At 38.0% G+C, this 18,780-nt stretch overlaps 1 protein-coding gene across 1 annotated transcript in view; it reads left to right on the forward strand.

Moving 5' to 3' along the window:
- naaladl2 (N-acetylated alpha-linked acidic dipeptidase like 2) overlaps positions 1-18,780 on the forward strand; it is a gene marked incomplete at its 3' end in the record, with an annotated part of 289,380 nt that overhangs the window by 218,499 nt on the left and 52,101 nt on the right. The window contains exon 11 of the mRNA XM_084394580.1: positions 6,537-6,632. Within this exon, the coding sequence (XP_084250706.1) occupies positions 6,537-6,632 (96 nt within the window). The remainder of the gene's footprint in view (positions 1-6,536; positions 6,633-18,780) is intronic.

Here is an 18,780-nt window from a genome sequence, read left to right on the forward strand (position 1 = left end):
GACACAGCTGCAAATCATTTAACCAGCATCTGTCAAACATCATTTTGTGACCATGCAGATGTCCTGGTCCCTCGAGTTGGCTGGTAATGAAATTAGCCACATGTTCAGAGTCACTATACTGTCTGCAACGATAAAGTTGTATCCTCTATCTCATTTGTCTGGGACAAGTTTGGATGTGTCTGTCATTCACAGGCAGAACTAATTCAGCTCGATCAAGCTCATTCCACTCATTCATAATTTCATCAGTTTGTAAATGTTCTTAGAAAAGACTTTTGATTCTTCAAAACCAAGAAAGGGAAAAGAAAAGAGAAAACTACTTTAAGTCTTTAAGTTTTAGGATTTATTGTGTTGTCGACTTTTGTAGAAAAGTCACCCTGTAATCAAAATGTAAGTTTGTTTAGCTTTTAGAATATGATAGCGTTAAGGTTATGAATAAGCTGGTGTGTTTGACAAAATTCGCATTTAGGAGATATAAGCATTCAAAACATAGTCTCTCACTTCCGCTAAAATGGATCACAGATTCACCCGCCCCCTATATGCTATTAATACCACCTGGCCAAAGCGACCGTTGACACGTCACGGAGCAATATGGGTTGGAGATGTGTGTTCGGTTGTACGTTGGTTAAGAAGCCATAACCTTAGCTTCTCGTTTCAGTGGAAATTACATCAACGCATCATACAAAGCTGCGTGTTCCAAGGCACTTCAGTGGGCCTTTAACTTGATGTATTAAAACTATAACTAAAATTCAAATTATTAAAAAATATATAAAGATATTTAAAATTACTAAAACTAATATCGCCTAATAAAATTCTGGGAACAAAAAAAACACTGACATGACTTACAAAAACAAACATTTACAGTCTTTAATGGATCTGTTGAATAATCATCACAGCTCAAAATATAAATGATACATATTGATGTTGCAGTGTAATATTGACGTGTGTTTTACTCATGTTTTGTCACAATTGCTCCAACCAGTCTTTAGAATTCACACAGAACAGAATATTAACTGAACTTAATGTACATTTTTAATAATTGAATTTAAAAAAGCAATTTAATGAATCCTAATGCAATCAAATAAACCTATAAATACAATTTAAATTATTATTTTACTTGTGTACATGTGGTTTTGCTATTGAATGTTTTGTAAAATATATTTTAACCACAATTTATATTCAAATAATAGTGAGATAACATTGATTTAGCAGCTCTTTACTCATGTGAAGTATTGTGTGTAGCACTTTGATTATCAGAATCAAAAGTCCCACTCCGGCTTATTTGATAATGGCACCCTGTTTCATCTGTTCCAATAGAAAATCATTTGAAATGCTACACTTTCACTTCTATTGATCAGATAATAAACAGTTAATAGTCCTCTTTGATGGCGTCCTACGGTCAGATCAGTTAATGATTTCAATTCCTTTGTCAATTTCCTGTTTTATCACTAGGTTAAAAAGCACAAACGCAGCACGCTGTCTTCCACGAAGACGAGCAAAATCAAAGAGAGCTGATTATTTCAAAATTCTTCACACCCACGTTCACAACTCCTGAGTGTGATTGAGCTAACAGGCTTTTAATTAATTATGATTAATTAGTATTTATGAGAGGCTAATATAATTGCTGCAGCGTTTAGATGAAAGGACCAAACATCTGTATTGCAAAGTTAAACATTATTGAAAAGCATTTAAGAATCCGCTATTAAAAGTGTCTGTTTATGAAGCTAATAAGTAATTCTAAACCAGCAAATGTTCAAATATTGTTTGTTGGTTTTAAAAAGCTTGTTGGTTTAATTGCTTTTCCTCATCAAATAGGTACGTTTCATCAGTTATCCTTCCCTCGCAGCGTTGCCAGATCCTCCATTTATCCTTCATTGCTGCTAAAAATATGCAAACAGATGCATTTGGCAGCAGTGAACACTTTGTTTGCCTGCGATGATTTGACTGACTTTTTTCTGATTTTCGCTGACAGCAGTCCTTTCATTCACACATCGTTCGGTCGATTCATTCGCTCTTTCTTTTAATTTTTTTACTGAATGTATTTCTGCATGATTATATGGGAATTAGCTGTACAATAACTGGCGTTTCCAGTGTGTCCTCTACAGTGAAATCCTTCCATCACCTGAGCTTCCTCAGAGGTACATGGCTGGTTAAGTCAGTGATAGATGTGCGAATCCGCAGCTGAGATCCTCCTCAGCCTGTCGCTGCATTTTACTGTGTCTTATTATCGCTCGCTCATTGTCAATGAATATTCATATTGCTCCTTGCCAACAATGAACCATTAGTTCTGGTTACTGGGAGATGATGGCACACTAAATAGCTCCGAACCCATTTGGAGAGACTGTCCCGCACGTCAGGGCCGGGCTTTTCAGAGCAGGCAGATATCCAGCCACACGCTGATTACTGCATTCAAAGCCTCATTTTCCAGCTTACATAAACAGCGTGTGTCCCGCTTGCCATGACAGTGAGACTGTGATTATTTCTTTCTGCTCCAGCTTTCTGCCAAACTAGTCCTTTTTCTATATGTTTCTGTCTTACAAACACACACACACACACACACATTTTGGTTGTTGTCACATCCCCACAATCATTTAAATTGTTTATTTGTAAATTCTGGATACTATTACATTTAATACATTACATTACAAATAAATGTGCACTAGCATTAAAAAAAATTGAGGTCTGCAAGAATGCTTAAAATAAGCTCACCGTGTCCATGTTGATTTAAACAAAAATATAGTAAAAACTGTAATATATTGAAATATTATTACAATTTAAAGGGATAGTTTAAACAAAAAGGACATTTTTGTCATGACTTACTCACCCTTAAGTTGTTCCAAACCTGTATGAGTTTCTTTCTTTTGTTGAACACAAAAGAAGATATTTTGAAGAATGCTGGTAAGCAGACAGCTGACGGTAGCCATTGACCTGTGACAGTCAATGGCTATGTAAGTCAATGTAAACTATCTCTTTAAAGTAACAGTTTATTCTAATATACTGAATTGGTGCTCAAGAAATATTTATTAGTATTATCAATGTTGAAAACAGTTGTGATGCTTAATGTTTTTGTAGAAACCATGATACATTTTTGTCTGGTTTCTTTGATGAATAGAAAGACATAACAACAGCATTTATTTGACATAGAAACATTATATTATAAATGTCCTTACCATTACTTTTGCGGGGTTTTTTTTACATCCTTGCTGAATAAAAGTATAATAATTTTTTTAAATCTTACTGACTTCAAACTTTTGAACAATAGTGTAAATGTTAGACTTTAGTTTCAACCCATTCTCTGTTGTCTTCCTTTAAAATATGAGTGGGTTTTTTTTGGATAAATTGTGGATAAAATGGTGGATTGGGATCTAACTGAATTTAAACAGGAAAAAAAAGAAAAACACTACTATTCAAATTCATTTGTTTATTTATTTTTCATTTTAAAAATAAATTAATAATATACATGAATTAACTGCTGAAGCAACACTGCATAAGACTGTAGACTTCATAAATTTTATCTTAAAAATAATTGTATTTTGTCAAACTTATTTATTAACTTGTTTATACTTAAAATTTCCCAGCACAGTAACACAAAACACACTTGTGTTAAAGACACATTCTTAAAAATAAAACAATAAAACAATAAAAAAAAGTGCTCATATCTTATCAATGCTGGTGTTTCAAAATGTATCAAGTTTCAAGGTTTTTATTTTTTAGGCATTTTCAATGGAAAACCAGACAAAAATACTTCTTTACTCAAAAATACTGCACAACTCTTGCTCATCTGTTATTTTGTTTGTTTGTTTGAAAGCAGTACGATTTAATTTAAGAACCTGTAAGACTTCCAGCACAAACTAAGCTAATTTAAAGTAAAGTTTGGGTGTTTTACCAGAGATTAAAATAGACCCTGTTTACACATTTATTGCTGTTTGGGTTTAATGACTGAATAAAGATATCCAGGAATTTTTATTATCTTATTTGTGAGAAAAGCGTTTTGTATAGCAAATTACGTTTTATTGGGTCTCTAAACAGTAATATGAGGCTGTTGAATTTTAATTGCTTGTTGCAGAATTGCCAGTGGACTGGCCACTCCACTCGCAACAAGGTCGTTTTGTGTGTGCAGAATAAACAGCGAGCGTTTCCCTGGCTTATAGTAGCTTCAGCTGGTTGGGGTTTGACTGTCAGATCACATTTAAACCTGTAGACTCTTCCCGAAGTGAGCCTAGAGGTTTCCTGCTCGCTCACTCAAGAGAAACCAATTCACCTGCCTGAGATATCATTCCTGAGTAACCCAAGCACAGCCCCATTCACATGTAGCCATGGTCTGGAAGCTCGGTTATTATCCTGAGAGCCATGTGTTTATCTATTTGAAGAGTGCCAGCCTTCTGTCAGATATATGAGCAAAATTGCTGGTTTCTATTCAGATGGCTACATGAAAAGCCCAGCTTGCCTTCTTGTAACCGAACACCCATATTAGAGAACCCAGTTTGTGTGCATGACTGTTCTTTAGGCTAGTGAAGAGTGGTGGGATACAGACAAAAGTGATCTGCGTTCGCATTTAGCTTGTGCAAGCTCACCTCAAACGAACTTACTGGAGATGTTGCCACACAATCGCCGATGTAATAACCCCTAGCGAGGCTATACCGTGCTTGAAAACAGCAGGATCCGCTCTCAAGTGAGGTGAAAAGCTGTGTGGGAAGACAGGCTCTTGGTGTAATGGCTCCAATATTCAACGCAAATCAGTCTTTGTTGTGCCTCTCTGTGCATCCACTACAAAGAGAAAGACACAAACAGCGGCTATCAAGTTGACGACGCCTCATGACATTCTCAATTTTGGCTTGCATGCGTTTCTCATTTTTGCTCTTCGATTTTTTTTCAGTAAACTCTGTGTGTGTTTGTGTGGTTCAGGTAAACCCTGGACCTCAAACAATATGTCCCCACAAAAATGGCAGTATCTGAATTCCTTGTCCTTGTGGTGACATTTTTTGGTCCCCATTACAACGTCTACACCGGACGCGAGTGGCGCGATGCGACATGACAATAGAACCCATTAAATTAGCGATGTTAGCGATGTAGCGCCTATGGGATTACCTCAAAATGATAGGGGCACCAACCTTATTTTTTTTTGTGTGTGTGTGTTTTATTTTGTTTTGTTGCAATTTTTTTGGAAGTGTCAAACAAAAATGGCTAATTTGTTACCCAAGTGACTAACTAAAAGCTGGAGCTAGTTGGTGTGAGGACCCTATTGGAATTTTTCCATTTATTAGTTATTTTTATCCATAGAAGCCCAATAGATTTCTGCATTTAAAAAAAACTGGATCATTACTGTTGCTAATGGCTGTTAATTTTTCATTTCAATACAATTTTAATAAATGAATTGAATATTCATACTTTTAAAAATGTTTGCAAAGCCTGTTTGATCTGAGTGCAAAACTCCTGACGAGGTTTAGTGATCATGCCTATTTTAAGTTTTCTCAAAGAGCAATACGTTTAATCTTTGTCTGTCTTTAAAAGTAAGAAAATAGTGTAGATAAAGGCTTTTGCTGTCTGTCAGATCTTTAGCGTAAGAGGTGCGATAATCTGGCATATTTTTCCAAAATAAAATTCAATACCAGAGCCATCTGGCCCAAGGGCCTTCCCAGTAGGAAAGCCTATGATTGCAACAGGTATCTCTAGAATAGTCATTTCAGATTTCAGTGCTTCCTGATCAGCTTTACTTATATTTGGAAGGGGAAGCTGATTGAAGGAAGACAGACATTTCTGCAGGCTGAGTATAGAGATTGGATTCAAACAGTCTTAAACAGTCAGTGGTATCCTTGGGATTTAGTGTTTTGCCTGCCTATTTCTTAATTTTATGACTTAATCTGCTGGCATCTGTTTTTTCCCCCCACAGCTCAAAGTGTTTTTTTCCTAACCTAATTAGAATATATCTTATTTTATTCATATTTGAGTGTCATTTTTTCACTTACTCAGGGCTGCTTTATCCTTGTATTTTTCTTTACCTACAGGGATACAGCGGCTCACGGCATCCTATGTGACTTTACACTAATTAAGCAAAGGGTAAACAATAACAACAATAAACATAAAACACAAAGCTAGTTCCTCCTGACTTGTTTCTCTAAATGAAGCACAGACTTTCTCATTCGTTTCCTATGGGCGGTCAATTTTGACTGCGAAGTGCGAACAGCCGAAGTGTGATGACCACTTAGACTCATAAAATGACTTTTTTTTGTCAGATAAAAAAAAATATCCGGTCAAAAATTACTGGAAATCTTTCAATCATTTCACATTGAATAAAATCATCAGCCAATTGTCATCCAGCCATCAAATGGTCAGTGCTATTTGGAAGTTTCTATTGTTTTATTATTGCTGTGTGTTTTACAGAAAACGTGACTTTAATAGACATTTTCAAGGATCTACTATACTTCAATTTCAGATGTGTATTATGACAGTTAAGCCTACCTATTTTGACAACCTTGTATGGGTGTATGTTTTAATTTTTATTCTTCATGTTTGTTGTCTCCTTTTTTTTTTAAACCTAGAGAGCATGTTTTCTCTCTGAGGCATTTTTCCCTCCTGAGTCTTCATTAAGAGAGACCTTGGATCCAGCCTTCAAACTCCATGAGAATATTGCCAAGGTAAGACTATCCTCCTCCTTTCACTACAAAAGTGCATTAGTGATTATTTCGTTTGTTGTTGGCTGGCTGGTTTATCAGGTACTGCAGTGTTGAATGCCTATAACTGTCATTAGGATTTTGTTTTGAGTGGAAGTCTTTCTTGCTTAACTTTCAAGTGCTAATTGCACAGCTACACAAATCATAACTCAAGAGACAAATGCTGTGAGGAAGCAAAACAAACAACTTCAAAAGTCATATTTTCTGGTTATTGGCAGCTTGTTTATGCTAAATCTTTTTTCTTTTCTTTTTTTGCATTTTTCAAGTGTATGCGATAAACAAACCTATTTCTTAGTCACTGCTTTAATGGCACAGCTTTCAAACATTGCAAACCAGCAATGCAGGTTTGAGAGGTGGCGCCCCGACAAATCTCGCGACTTGCTTTACGGCACGACGTCACATACATCAACAACATATGAAGTAGCCTCTATGGAAGACACTAGCACGTATTTCAGACGTGAATCATGGCAGAGTCGACGAAGAAAACGAAGAAAGCGCGGTCGGAAGAGTGCAGAGACGGCTCTGCGTGAGTGGTATTTACGACAGTAACGTTAAATACAAGTACTCCACAGCGACTCCAGGGGTCGCTGTTTGAGAAAAACGGAAACTGCATAGTGTGCCTTTAAAATAATGTAAAGAAAGATGTCACTTAACAATAGTAAAATGTGACTATAGAAAAATGTAGAAAATGGGATTTTATTTATTTTGGTGTCTGCAATGTTACTCTCAAAAGCCACTTCTTAAACTACCACTAACCCTTGAAATACTTAAGCCCCGTCCACACTACTGCGTTTTCGTTTAAAAACGGAGACCTTTTGCTACGTTTGCACCTCCCGTCCACACTAAAACGGCAAAAATGGAGACCCAAAACGGAGAAGTTTAGAAACGCTGCCGACCCGTTTTTCGTTTTGAATCTCCGGAGGGCGTTTTAGTGTGGACGGGTCAAAACGGAGGACTTTAGAAACGATGACGTAGTAGAGGCTCACGCTCGGATCTATGATTGGGTGTCATCAGTCATGGCGTAGGCTATATCTTTTCTAGCAGCTGTTGTGCAAGTAAATTCTGCATTTTACAATGCTAACTGCCTACATGCGCCGGAGGCAAGCTATTATTCGAGCGATCTGTGACAATTCCCGGTAAAATAGTGACAATGTGACAATTCCCGTGTGCAACTGACAATTCCCGATAAAATAGTTTACGTTTGACAATTCCCGGTATCGACCGTGTACATGGAGCGTCGGTTTTGGGTTAACCCGGGAAGAACCAGCGCATGGTGGGATAATTTTATCAATGAAGTTGTGTTTACACCGGCTCGCGCATGCCCAGTGTTGGTGAATGGTCACGTGATCCGCGTTTTCAGTCGTTTTAATGTGGACGGAGATCAATTCTAATACGCAGCTAAAACGCTGGTGTGGACGGAGATCGTATTCGTTTTAATTCTCCGTTTCTAAACGAAAACGCAGTAGTGTGGACGGGGCCTTAGTCAACATGAATTCCGATTTGCTAACTGTTACTTGGGATGAATTTAGGTGTAAATTCGTTTTTGTTTTGTTTTTGGAAATTGATTGGATCACACATAAAAAAGGGCATTACATACTAGAATGAATCCAGACTGAATACTATTTGGCTAATGGTTAATGTTATCCAGTAACTCATGCTGTCTAAGCAACTAAGTAATTTGTTGCACAGAAAGAGGAAGTGAAGATAATGAAGTCAGCCTTTTTTTATGTACTGATCAATCATTTACATTAAGATGAGGAATGTGTATGAAGAAAGTAAATTTCCATTTTGGAAAATTCCATTTTGATTTCATGTTCCAATCCACAGACATTGATTGCATGGCTTCTGACAGCCTGTTCCCCACCCCGGCAGTCTGTAGAGGAAAAACATGCATGCTTAGATTCAACAACAAACCCTGTGAAAATGTTATAAAATATAGATGAAACAGGCTTTATTCTCTCTCTCTCTCTGCCAGTTATGGCCACAGCATTAACGGCAGAAAGAAATATGAGCATCATTAAAGTTCCTCATCACAGTCAAGGAGATATTGTTCTGCACCATGAATTATTCAGGCCACTTGAAGACACAATGACAATGACACAAAGAGTTGTGGGACAACAACGCATGCTACTATAGATGAAAGGCTCTCAAAGTGTCCGTTCATTGTCTTGTCTCCTCCAACTACACATTCAAAAGAGTATGTACAGGAACATTATATACGGCTGTAAATATTTAGTGCGGTTTTGAATTCAGCGAGCAGATTTGGAAGTGTCAAAATATCATATTTCTCAGAACAATGGGCAGAAAGGTTGGGAAACTTCCCTGAATAACAAAACAAGATAGATCTCAGGCTGTGAAAAGCATTCAAATATACACACACTCTCACACACTGGTGTCAGAAAAAGGGTAACAGTGTACAATAAAGTTAATTCGTTGAAATTTCATTCACATTTTCATTCGTTTACATGTGTTAATGCATTAATTATCATCAACTAACAATCAAACTAAATTTGGTAATGTAAGTTTATTTAGATTACTATATTAAAGGTGCTGTATGTAACTTTTTTTATAAAATGAATCCTTTTTTTATTGCCCGTCTGTGAAGGGGTTGTTATCACACATTACAATGATCCACTTTTCGCGTTTTGCTATTACCTCTGAAGGGCAGTATTCCTATTTTTATGTGAAGTCTCCGGGTCGGATTTTCTGCGAAATCCACCGGATGTGACGTGCATGCGCGCTCCCGAGCCTCTCCGTTTTATATATACAGTCTATTGCGACGGCACTGCAGCTAACGACATGGAGTCTGATAACACCAAAAAACGACCTGCCTCCAGCACAACACAGACTCCAACACAAACTCCCCAAAAAAAAAAATGTATCTGCTGAAGCTCGTCAGGCCAAACGTCAATCGGATCGACTCAGGACGAAAACACGGATCAACATTGGCAGAGCGTTTGAATTATGGAGAGACCTCCGCTTTGTTTTAGGTATAAAAACAGACCCTGAGTTGGCTTGAATCTTTTGGACAGGTAAGCTAACAATACTTCAAAGCATGTAAAATATATTGTGATTTTGTGCTTTAGTTGACTCAAGTTAGACATCATTAGTTCGCCAGCTAACGCCGACCATTTGCTAACGTTATCTGATGTGAAAGACTACAGTTGAAACTTTATTGCTTTTCACGAGCACGAGCGCTGTTGTTGCAATCTGAAACATCACCGCTAGAGGCCGCTGGATCCTACATACAGCACCTTTAAATTAGTTTATTTGTTAATACAATTTTATTTTACGCAACTTTAAATTCACCTAGATTAATAAATTCTCAAAAAATATTGTTCTTTGTTATTTCTATCATGACAAGAGTTTAGCATGGGACTGGATATGACAATGTAATGCTGTGATCAGACTACACAATATCAGTCTGATTTTTACACAGTCTGTTTTACGTATAGTGTAGTAGTGATTCATAAACGACAGATTATAATGTCTGCGATGCTTCACAACGTCATGACAGAAAGACTAGCATGTTTATTTTTATTTTTTCGGTCCTCCTCGACGAGTTCCGTCACATCTGTGACATTGACCAATAGGAGCACAGCTTTCAAACATGGCAAAACGATGGAGCAACGATGGTATTGGTTTAGTCTTGTGTAGCCAAACCTTCAGGCTGACGGCAGGAGGTCTGGACTCCATCACAGCTTTCATTGGCCAAGGACCGCCCAGAGGCCGTCTGACTGACATGTAACACAACCTATTACAGTTCATGTTTAGGGGCGTGAAAATGTAAAGTTGATGTCCCTACAATAACAGACCGGTGTGCATCTAATCAATTATTCATTCAAGAAATTTGTGCAAGTTTACTGCAACAATTCACATACTTTTGAAAAATCCAGCGTTTAGTTGATCCTGGTAAGCGCTCATTGTAACAGTTGTAAACACGACGCTTTCTTCTTCCAAGAGGAGGATTGGCGTCATGGCGGTTTGTTTCCAGGCAGACCGTTAAAGAACACAGTACACACGTCTCCCGGACATCCTGTAAAATTCAACCAATCAGATGACGACTTTGAAAATCCTGAAGTGTTTCCAGTTATGTGTGCCTTATGCATCAGTCGTTCAGCTATTGGTCCGTGGGCGTGATGTCTGAGGCTGAGACTAGTAGGTGGAATTATGCCATGGATGAAAGGTTCATGGAGCTATGGCAACAATACTCCTGCCTTAATGATGTTTCCTCGTGGGACTACCACGGCAAAGTGAAAAAAGATTTGTAAATGGTGAGTAGAGAGTAACATATTTTAAATGGTCAGCTGGGTCTAGGTCAGGTCCCAATCTATTACTTCGGGTCCCGGTTCTGTTTAAAATTGTGTGTCGATTTTACCCGAGTTGATCGGACTCGAAGAACAGCCGGCCGTGATCAGAGTCAGTCAGCACTGCTTGTGTGTTTTTTGTAACTTGCAACTTGTAAAATTAGGATAAGAAAAGTGTGAGCCGGGAAATAAGTAAAAAAAAACACAAATTGCGTTAAAAAGGTTCAGGTTCAGGTTGCTCCAGGCAGCTAACGCAAATGTGCAGTCTCAAGCATGTCATGTTTCTATGGCAACCAGAGCTTCTGCAGTGACACAATGACTTTACCAATTGACGATTGGCTCTTTAAAGGCGGGACTTATTCCGCCAAGCCGCACTTTACACTTTCTCCCATTTTTATAATAATATGAATGAACCGTCTTGTTTAATCTTAAAGTTTTGGTGGTCCAACCCGGTGCAGAGAGCACAGAGATGATAGCAAATAAATAATGCTAACGTCAGCGGCCATTGCACTGAACGAGCAATTGTTATTATAGTTCAAAAGTGCAAACAGTCAAAGTTATTATGCGAGTTAACTCGAGTCGAAATGCAAATCTGCAAAGTTGCATTTGTCATCTGTTACCGTGACATCAAGTGGACTTTTGAAGCTGAAATAATGAGTGGATTAAGCATGCTTGGCATAACAAGAGAGGAATAACATGGATAGAAATTTCTTGGCGGAGGTTTGTAATGCATCACAGTCAGGTACAAGGAAGGGAGACGACGGCTACTAAAATTAGGTAAGACAAAAAGTTGTATTTTTCGCAACTGTTTATTGACTTGTTAATAGCAATTTAGTGTGGACGATGCTTGGGTGGGAAGCAACGTGTAGTCTGACATATTTCTTGTCCACAACACAACAAGAATTTAGGAGTCAAAATCGCATAATCTGACACAGTGATTATTGTAAACAGACAAAAATATTGTGTATTCTGAACCCCAAATTAATGTATTTGGTCTTGCTGAATAGATCTGCTACGCTACTGCTGCTGTGGATGATGATGATGATGATGATGATGTTGTTGCTGCTGCTGTTGATTATTGATGCTGATGATGATAATATTTGTGCAGCCTTTGATTATTGCTGCTGCTGCTTCAGAGCATGTACAGAGACTTGCTATTGCCTATACATAGACACACTGCTGTGTGAATGTAAGACATGCTGCTGTTGCACAAATAGCATATATGAAATTACCTGTAGCAGATCTATACAGGTGGAGCTGGGGAAGGTGGAGGGTTTCAGAGGAACTGAAAGTGTGCTACAAACTGCTAAGAACTCCCTGTGCATCCATGCAGCCTAGCAATAACCCCCCTTAGGGTAAACAGAACAGAACCAACATGAATATATTGCAGATATCATTAATTCAAGATTTTAAAGTACAACATAATACGAGAATTTATTCTGATTCAAGGGGAATCAGAATGCCATACTGATTAACGAGAGGAGGAGCTGGGGATGGAGGAGGGTAATTAGCTCCTGAGAAACGTGATAGCTGCTGATAATACTGAAGGAGCTTACATATGTATACAGTAGCCACGTTTCCATTACCCTTCAAATTGCGCAAATTGAAATTGCGAATTGAAAATACGCTCAATGGAAACACGTCAATTTCGCAAAAAAGTTTTTGCCCTCGCATGAGGTGGTTTTTCAGGCAATTCGAAAAAGGAATATTTTGCAAAACTGCAATGGAAACAGATTTGCGCATTTACAGGTCACCTGACTTAGAAGGCGCGGTGTGTTTGGACAGAATACGAGACAGAGTTCTTTATTAAATTCATATAAGACAAAAGAATGACAGAAATACTGGATTCTAAACCTCAAAGAAATGCCACAATCAAGACCTCGGAGCAGAAATGAGTGAGAAAAAAACAGAAACACCTCATATGTGCCGCTCACAGTATAAGGTTCTTTCCTTGCCATTAATGCTTGGATAACACGCCTACGTTTCCTTCCATTAATAATAATAATGTCTAGTGCGGTACGTGGCTGTGATATATATATATATATATATATATATATATATATATATATATATATATATATATATATATAAAAAAACTTACCAACGTCCGTTGCCATGATTTTTGGAATGACTTATCGCGAGAAAAAAAAAAGACGTTTTAGTCGCATAACATCGGTTAATGGAAACAGGGTCATTTCGCAATAGTTTTTTGTCGATATTTAGAAAAAAAATCACAAAGGTTTTGCGCAAATCTTTAATGGAAACGCGCCTAGTGATAGGCGTCGTATTCCTATAGGTAGACGTGTATCAGCTGTGAGTCAGCTGATGTGAGCTTGACTAACGTGACCTGCCAGAACTGACGCTATGCTTAATGATTGTCAGCAGGTTGTGTTAAGGACCCATCAGCCTGCGGCATCTAGAGTTTCATGACAGAACTTTAAGTAAATTAATTGGAGAATTCCGTGTTCAATACAAGTTAAGCTCAATCAACAGCTTTGATGTTTCTTTACTACACAGTTACTACACATTAACTTCCACTTTTCTTTAAAACAAGAAGAAATCTGCTTTTCATGAATTTAATAAGCACTAAACAATAATAAGCAATAAGCACTCCATTAATAAAGGCATCTTTACACAGCCTAGTTAAGGCTGCTCTAAAGCGGCTCTGTTTCTAAATTTGCTGCTCAAAATTCTTTGTAGAGAGGCAATGCCACATAAAAGGCAGTTTGAGACACCTCAGCCCCTAGAATCAAATGTGACTCTGATACTGTTCAGTGTAAATGAACGCGAACTTGTGCCGCCCTAAACGTCATTGTAAGAAATTAGAAAATAATTATCAGGGAGACGGAATTATGACTAACAACAAAGCGTGAGATATAGCACAGAGAGGAAATAATTGAAAAATGCAGATTTTTTTATTTATTTTGAGTTTATTTTTTCATTATTTTTTAATTAAACACTTTATTTTATAACACTTTGTTAAAACTGTAGTTTTAAAATAGTAATGTTCAAAGCATCGTTTCCCACGATTTTAATTCCTGTGTAAATGCATTTATGCCGCTTCAGAGAAGCATTACACACTCTGTGTAAATGCACATTTTCTTGATTTTATCCCGCTTCCGGATTTATGCCTTAAAACGTGTAGCATTTTGAGTCGTTTAATTGATTCGTTGATTAATTCAGTGTGATTCTGACAATTTAACTCAAACTGTACATTAAAAAGATCATTTGTAAATGCGTTTAGTGATTTGTTGATACAACGAAGTAGGCTACATTTTTGTTCATAATCCATAATTCTGTCATGTATGTTATAGAGAGTAAAAATTAGATTTATTCTGCCGACGTGCAGAACTTTCACACTCACAGTCACCTAATCCTCTAGAGGACATCTTCTATAAATATGCCCTACTTTCCAAACAGTTCGAGTTCTTAGTCACATTGGCCCTGTAATGATGCCGTAAGGGTTGCCGTTTCCTGCCTTCCATGAGCTCGGCGTGACTCTAAAGCTAATATTAATGAATCCTAATGCCTCTTGAGAGTTTCCTTAATATCACGTGACCTGCAGTCACCTGCAAGCCTTTACCAAGTTGGCGTTCCAGTGAAATAACAGCTACGGACATCGTTAGTTTGAGCTAGATTTCATACGAAAACTAAACTCAAGTAGCCCCCTGATGCCAGCTTAAATCTGTGGAGGCAGACGTAAATTGATGGGGTGTGAGAGTTGGGTACCAGTGCTGTCTGATGGTCTCCAGCTGCAGTACAAGCACACTTGAAATCCCCAGGTCCCTCTGTAAGGCCAGGGCTGTTGTATCTGCGGTGTCACGCTTCTCTACGCCTCCAGGTCCCGTAGGACCTCGGGCCCGGGCCGAACTCTCTTTTTCTGCAGGCTGAGGAGTCTTGGGAGTTCGTTCCACAAAGCTTATCACATCCTCTGCTCATTTTTCAACCCCATCTTTACAACCACAGCTGGGCTGGGTTGACGGGAGGACAGAGGGGCCGAGTAGTACAGGGTGTGTTTGAGTCAGTTCCACTCAGCCTGGCACGAAAGCCTGGCATCGATCATTTGAGCCACAGGTATGTGTACACTCCATCACCCTCATAGAGCCCACATGCAGCATACCAACACTCTAGGGCTAAGAGCCTCTGTGCTGACTACCTAGAGTACCGCTTTAAAGATCGCTCATTCCCTTAATAGGTTAGTTTGCCCTCCTTTTAGAATGTGTGTTCCATTTGCAATATTGTAGTGCTTTGAATTGTTTGCCTTGGTCCCCTTTTCCTACTTTTTTATGTTATAAACAAGACAATGCCTAGTCTGGCGATGCAAGTTGTAGAAACTCTATTATATATATATTTTTTTTTTTTTACAGAATGCGCAAATGCTGGAGTAAAAACCTAATAATTGGTTAACCTTTAAGTTACATTACAATGCTGAGAAAAGTACAAATGGTGTAATGGCACAAACAATTCTATAAATGACATTACCAGAAGTTTCTGCATGTAGTTTAATTCTTATTAAAATAGTTTATTATATACACTATTGCTTTTTTTTTTTTTTTTTTTTTTTTTTTGGTCAGTAAGTTCCATCACAGGAATAAATTACATTGTAAAATACATTCAAATAGTATAATAAAATATAATAAAAAAATGTATACTTTCACAATATTGATATTTTTTTAATCAAATAAATGCAGCTGTGGTGAGCATAAGTGTCACGACACAGACGGGAACAGACGGTGGATGTAAAATAAACAGAGTATATTGACAGAGCGGGAGCAAAACAGAACACAACAGGTGAAAGATGGTATTACTAGATGACACGTAGGACTTAGCTGATTGTAACGCAAATGAAGATGAAGGAAGTGAGGTTGAGGATGATGTAGATCTAGGAACGAAGACATATGTAGGTTATGAGGATCCGATGACTGCAGACTACTGAAGAAGACGAAGATGAGGATGAAGATGAAGATCAGGTACGGGAATGCTGGGAATATCTGGTGAGAGCAAGGAAGAGTCTGTGTAACGTGTGGCGAGACCAGACAGTGTACTGGAGGGAGTGCAGGCTTGATATGGTGAGGGTGATGAGGGTAAACAGGTGCAGGTGATTAGAAATCCGGTGATGAAGAACGAGTGCTTCTGATCTGGTGCTGATGGCTGAGTGAATGGTGTGAGTGACTCCGTGACAATAGGAGGCTTAAAATTTTACCGTCCCCAAGCTTTTGTATAGGGTACGATTTTTGGTCCATTTAATCCATTATTTTAGTGTCATGCGTTGCCCTGATGGTGTTTTGTGTTTGTGTGTATGACCCTGTCCCGTCTATACTCTGAGGAAACTATACTATTTTCCTGATTGGATGATTCAGCAAAATTAGACTTACCACATGCACACCACATACTTCATCTGAAATGCTCATACATGTTTGCAGTGCATGATGGGTAACATTTGATTCTTTGACAGTTCACTTTTCATCTCACCGTGGATAAAATGCAAGTGTCTCCAGTGAAGTTTTCCAGAATAGACCTTTTGAGTATGATGCCCAGCAGAGCATTCACTAATGGAAATGGGTTTGCAGATGCGCGTGTAAGAAATGTGCCTCTGTTTTAGGCAGAACTTACAAGAGAGATGGACTCATACCACCCAGAGATTCTTTCAAAATTAACTTGCCATGCGTCGCTTGCCCTGGGAATCAGCCAGCCAGAAACGGCGGAGGAGTAGGAAGCATGAGAGGACACGAGCTGCCAGAGAGAGGAAGCTGTGAGGTTGAGAGCAGCTGCTGGTGTGATTGAACGTCCCAGGACAGCCATTGTTATGTGTCAGATGGAAACAGTGGTGGCGGTGAAGACTGAAGGCTTGGTATTGTACTCTGACAGCCTGAGTGACACTAGCCGGGCAGGGGAAGAAGGGTGAACGGAAGATTCTGCCAGCTTTGCTTACATGGCACCTGGAAGGGGCAGGAATCTGCTGATGGACTCCGTGGGGAACGTCTACCTGAGAAGCATCTCAATTTACAATCCCTGCCCTTGAATCAACTCATCTGTTAAAGGGCGCCCAGAGATCCCCCATCCAGAGACCTTCAGACGAGCGAGTTATGAATAAGTGTGGAATTTGGGAATGACGTTTGGATCGCATTGTCCCGAGTCCATCAGCACTAATGCGGTGGCACGGGATCATCAGCTGTCTATTGTTGGAATTCACCCTCATTTCAGATCTTAATGTTTTAGCCTTTTAATTGCTTAAATGGACCATCTGCTCTCTGTAGTTTTATTAATATGAATTCACCATTTGGAGGATAAAGAATCACAGAAGAATTGCCAGAGAAATATTTTCTAATACAAGGTCTGAAATGATAAGATAGCACTAATTTCCCAGAAATGACTGGCTTTGACTTATCTTACAGAATTAGACTAGCAAAAGATTTTGAATAAACTTCAATTAAGCCGTACTATTGAGAATTTGGGGATTTTAGAACACTAGATGTACAAAGAGGAAAAAGTGGAATTAGCTGATCTTAAAGGGATATTTCACAGAAAATGTAAATTCTGTCATCATTGACTCACTGGGGTCCAATGTGGTAATTTTGAACCCCATTGACTTTCACAATATGGACAAAAACAGCATTTATCAAAATATCTTCTTTTGTGAAATTTTCATCTTTAAACACCAATAGTGTGAATACAGAGAAAGATGTTTATCTGGTTCTTTAGAAAAGAGCACCGTAAATTAATGAATTACATATGGAAAGGCTGCAGCACAGGACACGTCAAAGCTCACTGAGGTGATTTAATCATGAAAGACAACGTGCCAACTCGAGTCCACTGCCCTGAGCCTCAGCCTCAGCCGTCCCTGTATAGCTGCACTCACTCTGTGTGTAACAGATGTGGCTTTTGTCCACTGGGATGAGAGACAGGGAGTGAGAGACTGAGGGAAGATGAAAAAGATGAGGTGATGAGGTAATGGAAAGATTCCCAACACTGCTTAACACCTCAGTCAGCCAAGCTGAGTTTTTCATAAAGTATCTGCTGTTTTAAATTGGGTTATTATTGGTAACACTTTATAATAACGTTCAGTTGTAAGTCATTTATAAGTGGTTAGTTAATGATGAACTAATCATTTACAAAACATTCATAAATGATTAGCAAGTGATATACTAACCTTTTATGTATGGTTTGTAAATTATGTTACAAGTTATTTACAAGTGATTAGTAAATGATTAACTAATTATTTACGAAACATGACTATGCGTTCATAAATGATTAATAAGTTATACGTTAATTATTGTTTGTACGTTTTGTAGATTAAGTTTTAAGTAATTTACAATTGATTAGTAAATTATTAACTAATCATTTACAAAACATGAATATGCGTTTCATAAATGTTTAATAAATAATGTTATTTTTATTTATTTTTTGTATGTATGTATGTAGCAATTAGAGGGTGCAGAAAGTGTTGTAAATGCCTTGAATACACGTACAGATCATTTGTAACAGGTAAGTATCATTTGTAACAAGTAAGTGTAACACATTTACAAGTGATGAATAGTTTACAAATGATTTGTAAATGATTTATAACACTTTCTGCTTCCCCTAATCTAAAGTGTAAACTATTCATCACTTGTAAATGTGTTACATATACATTCATAGATAACATTCGTAGATCTTATGCCTTTTTGATTCTTGAAGTGTTAATCTACGAATGAAGTGTAAGACATTTACAAGTGATGAATAGTTTACACTTTAGATTAGGGGATGCAGAAAGTGTTGTAAATGATTTATTCATGCGTTTACACATCTATAACAGGTGTTGAACA

The sequence above is a fragment of the Rutilus rutilus genome (genome assembly GCF_951802725.1).
Source record: "Rutilus rutilus genome assembly, chromosome: 22".
Taxonomy (NCBI): Eukaryota; Metazoa; Chordata; class Actinopteri; order Cypriniformes; family Leuciscidae; genus Rutilus; species Rutilus rutilus.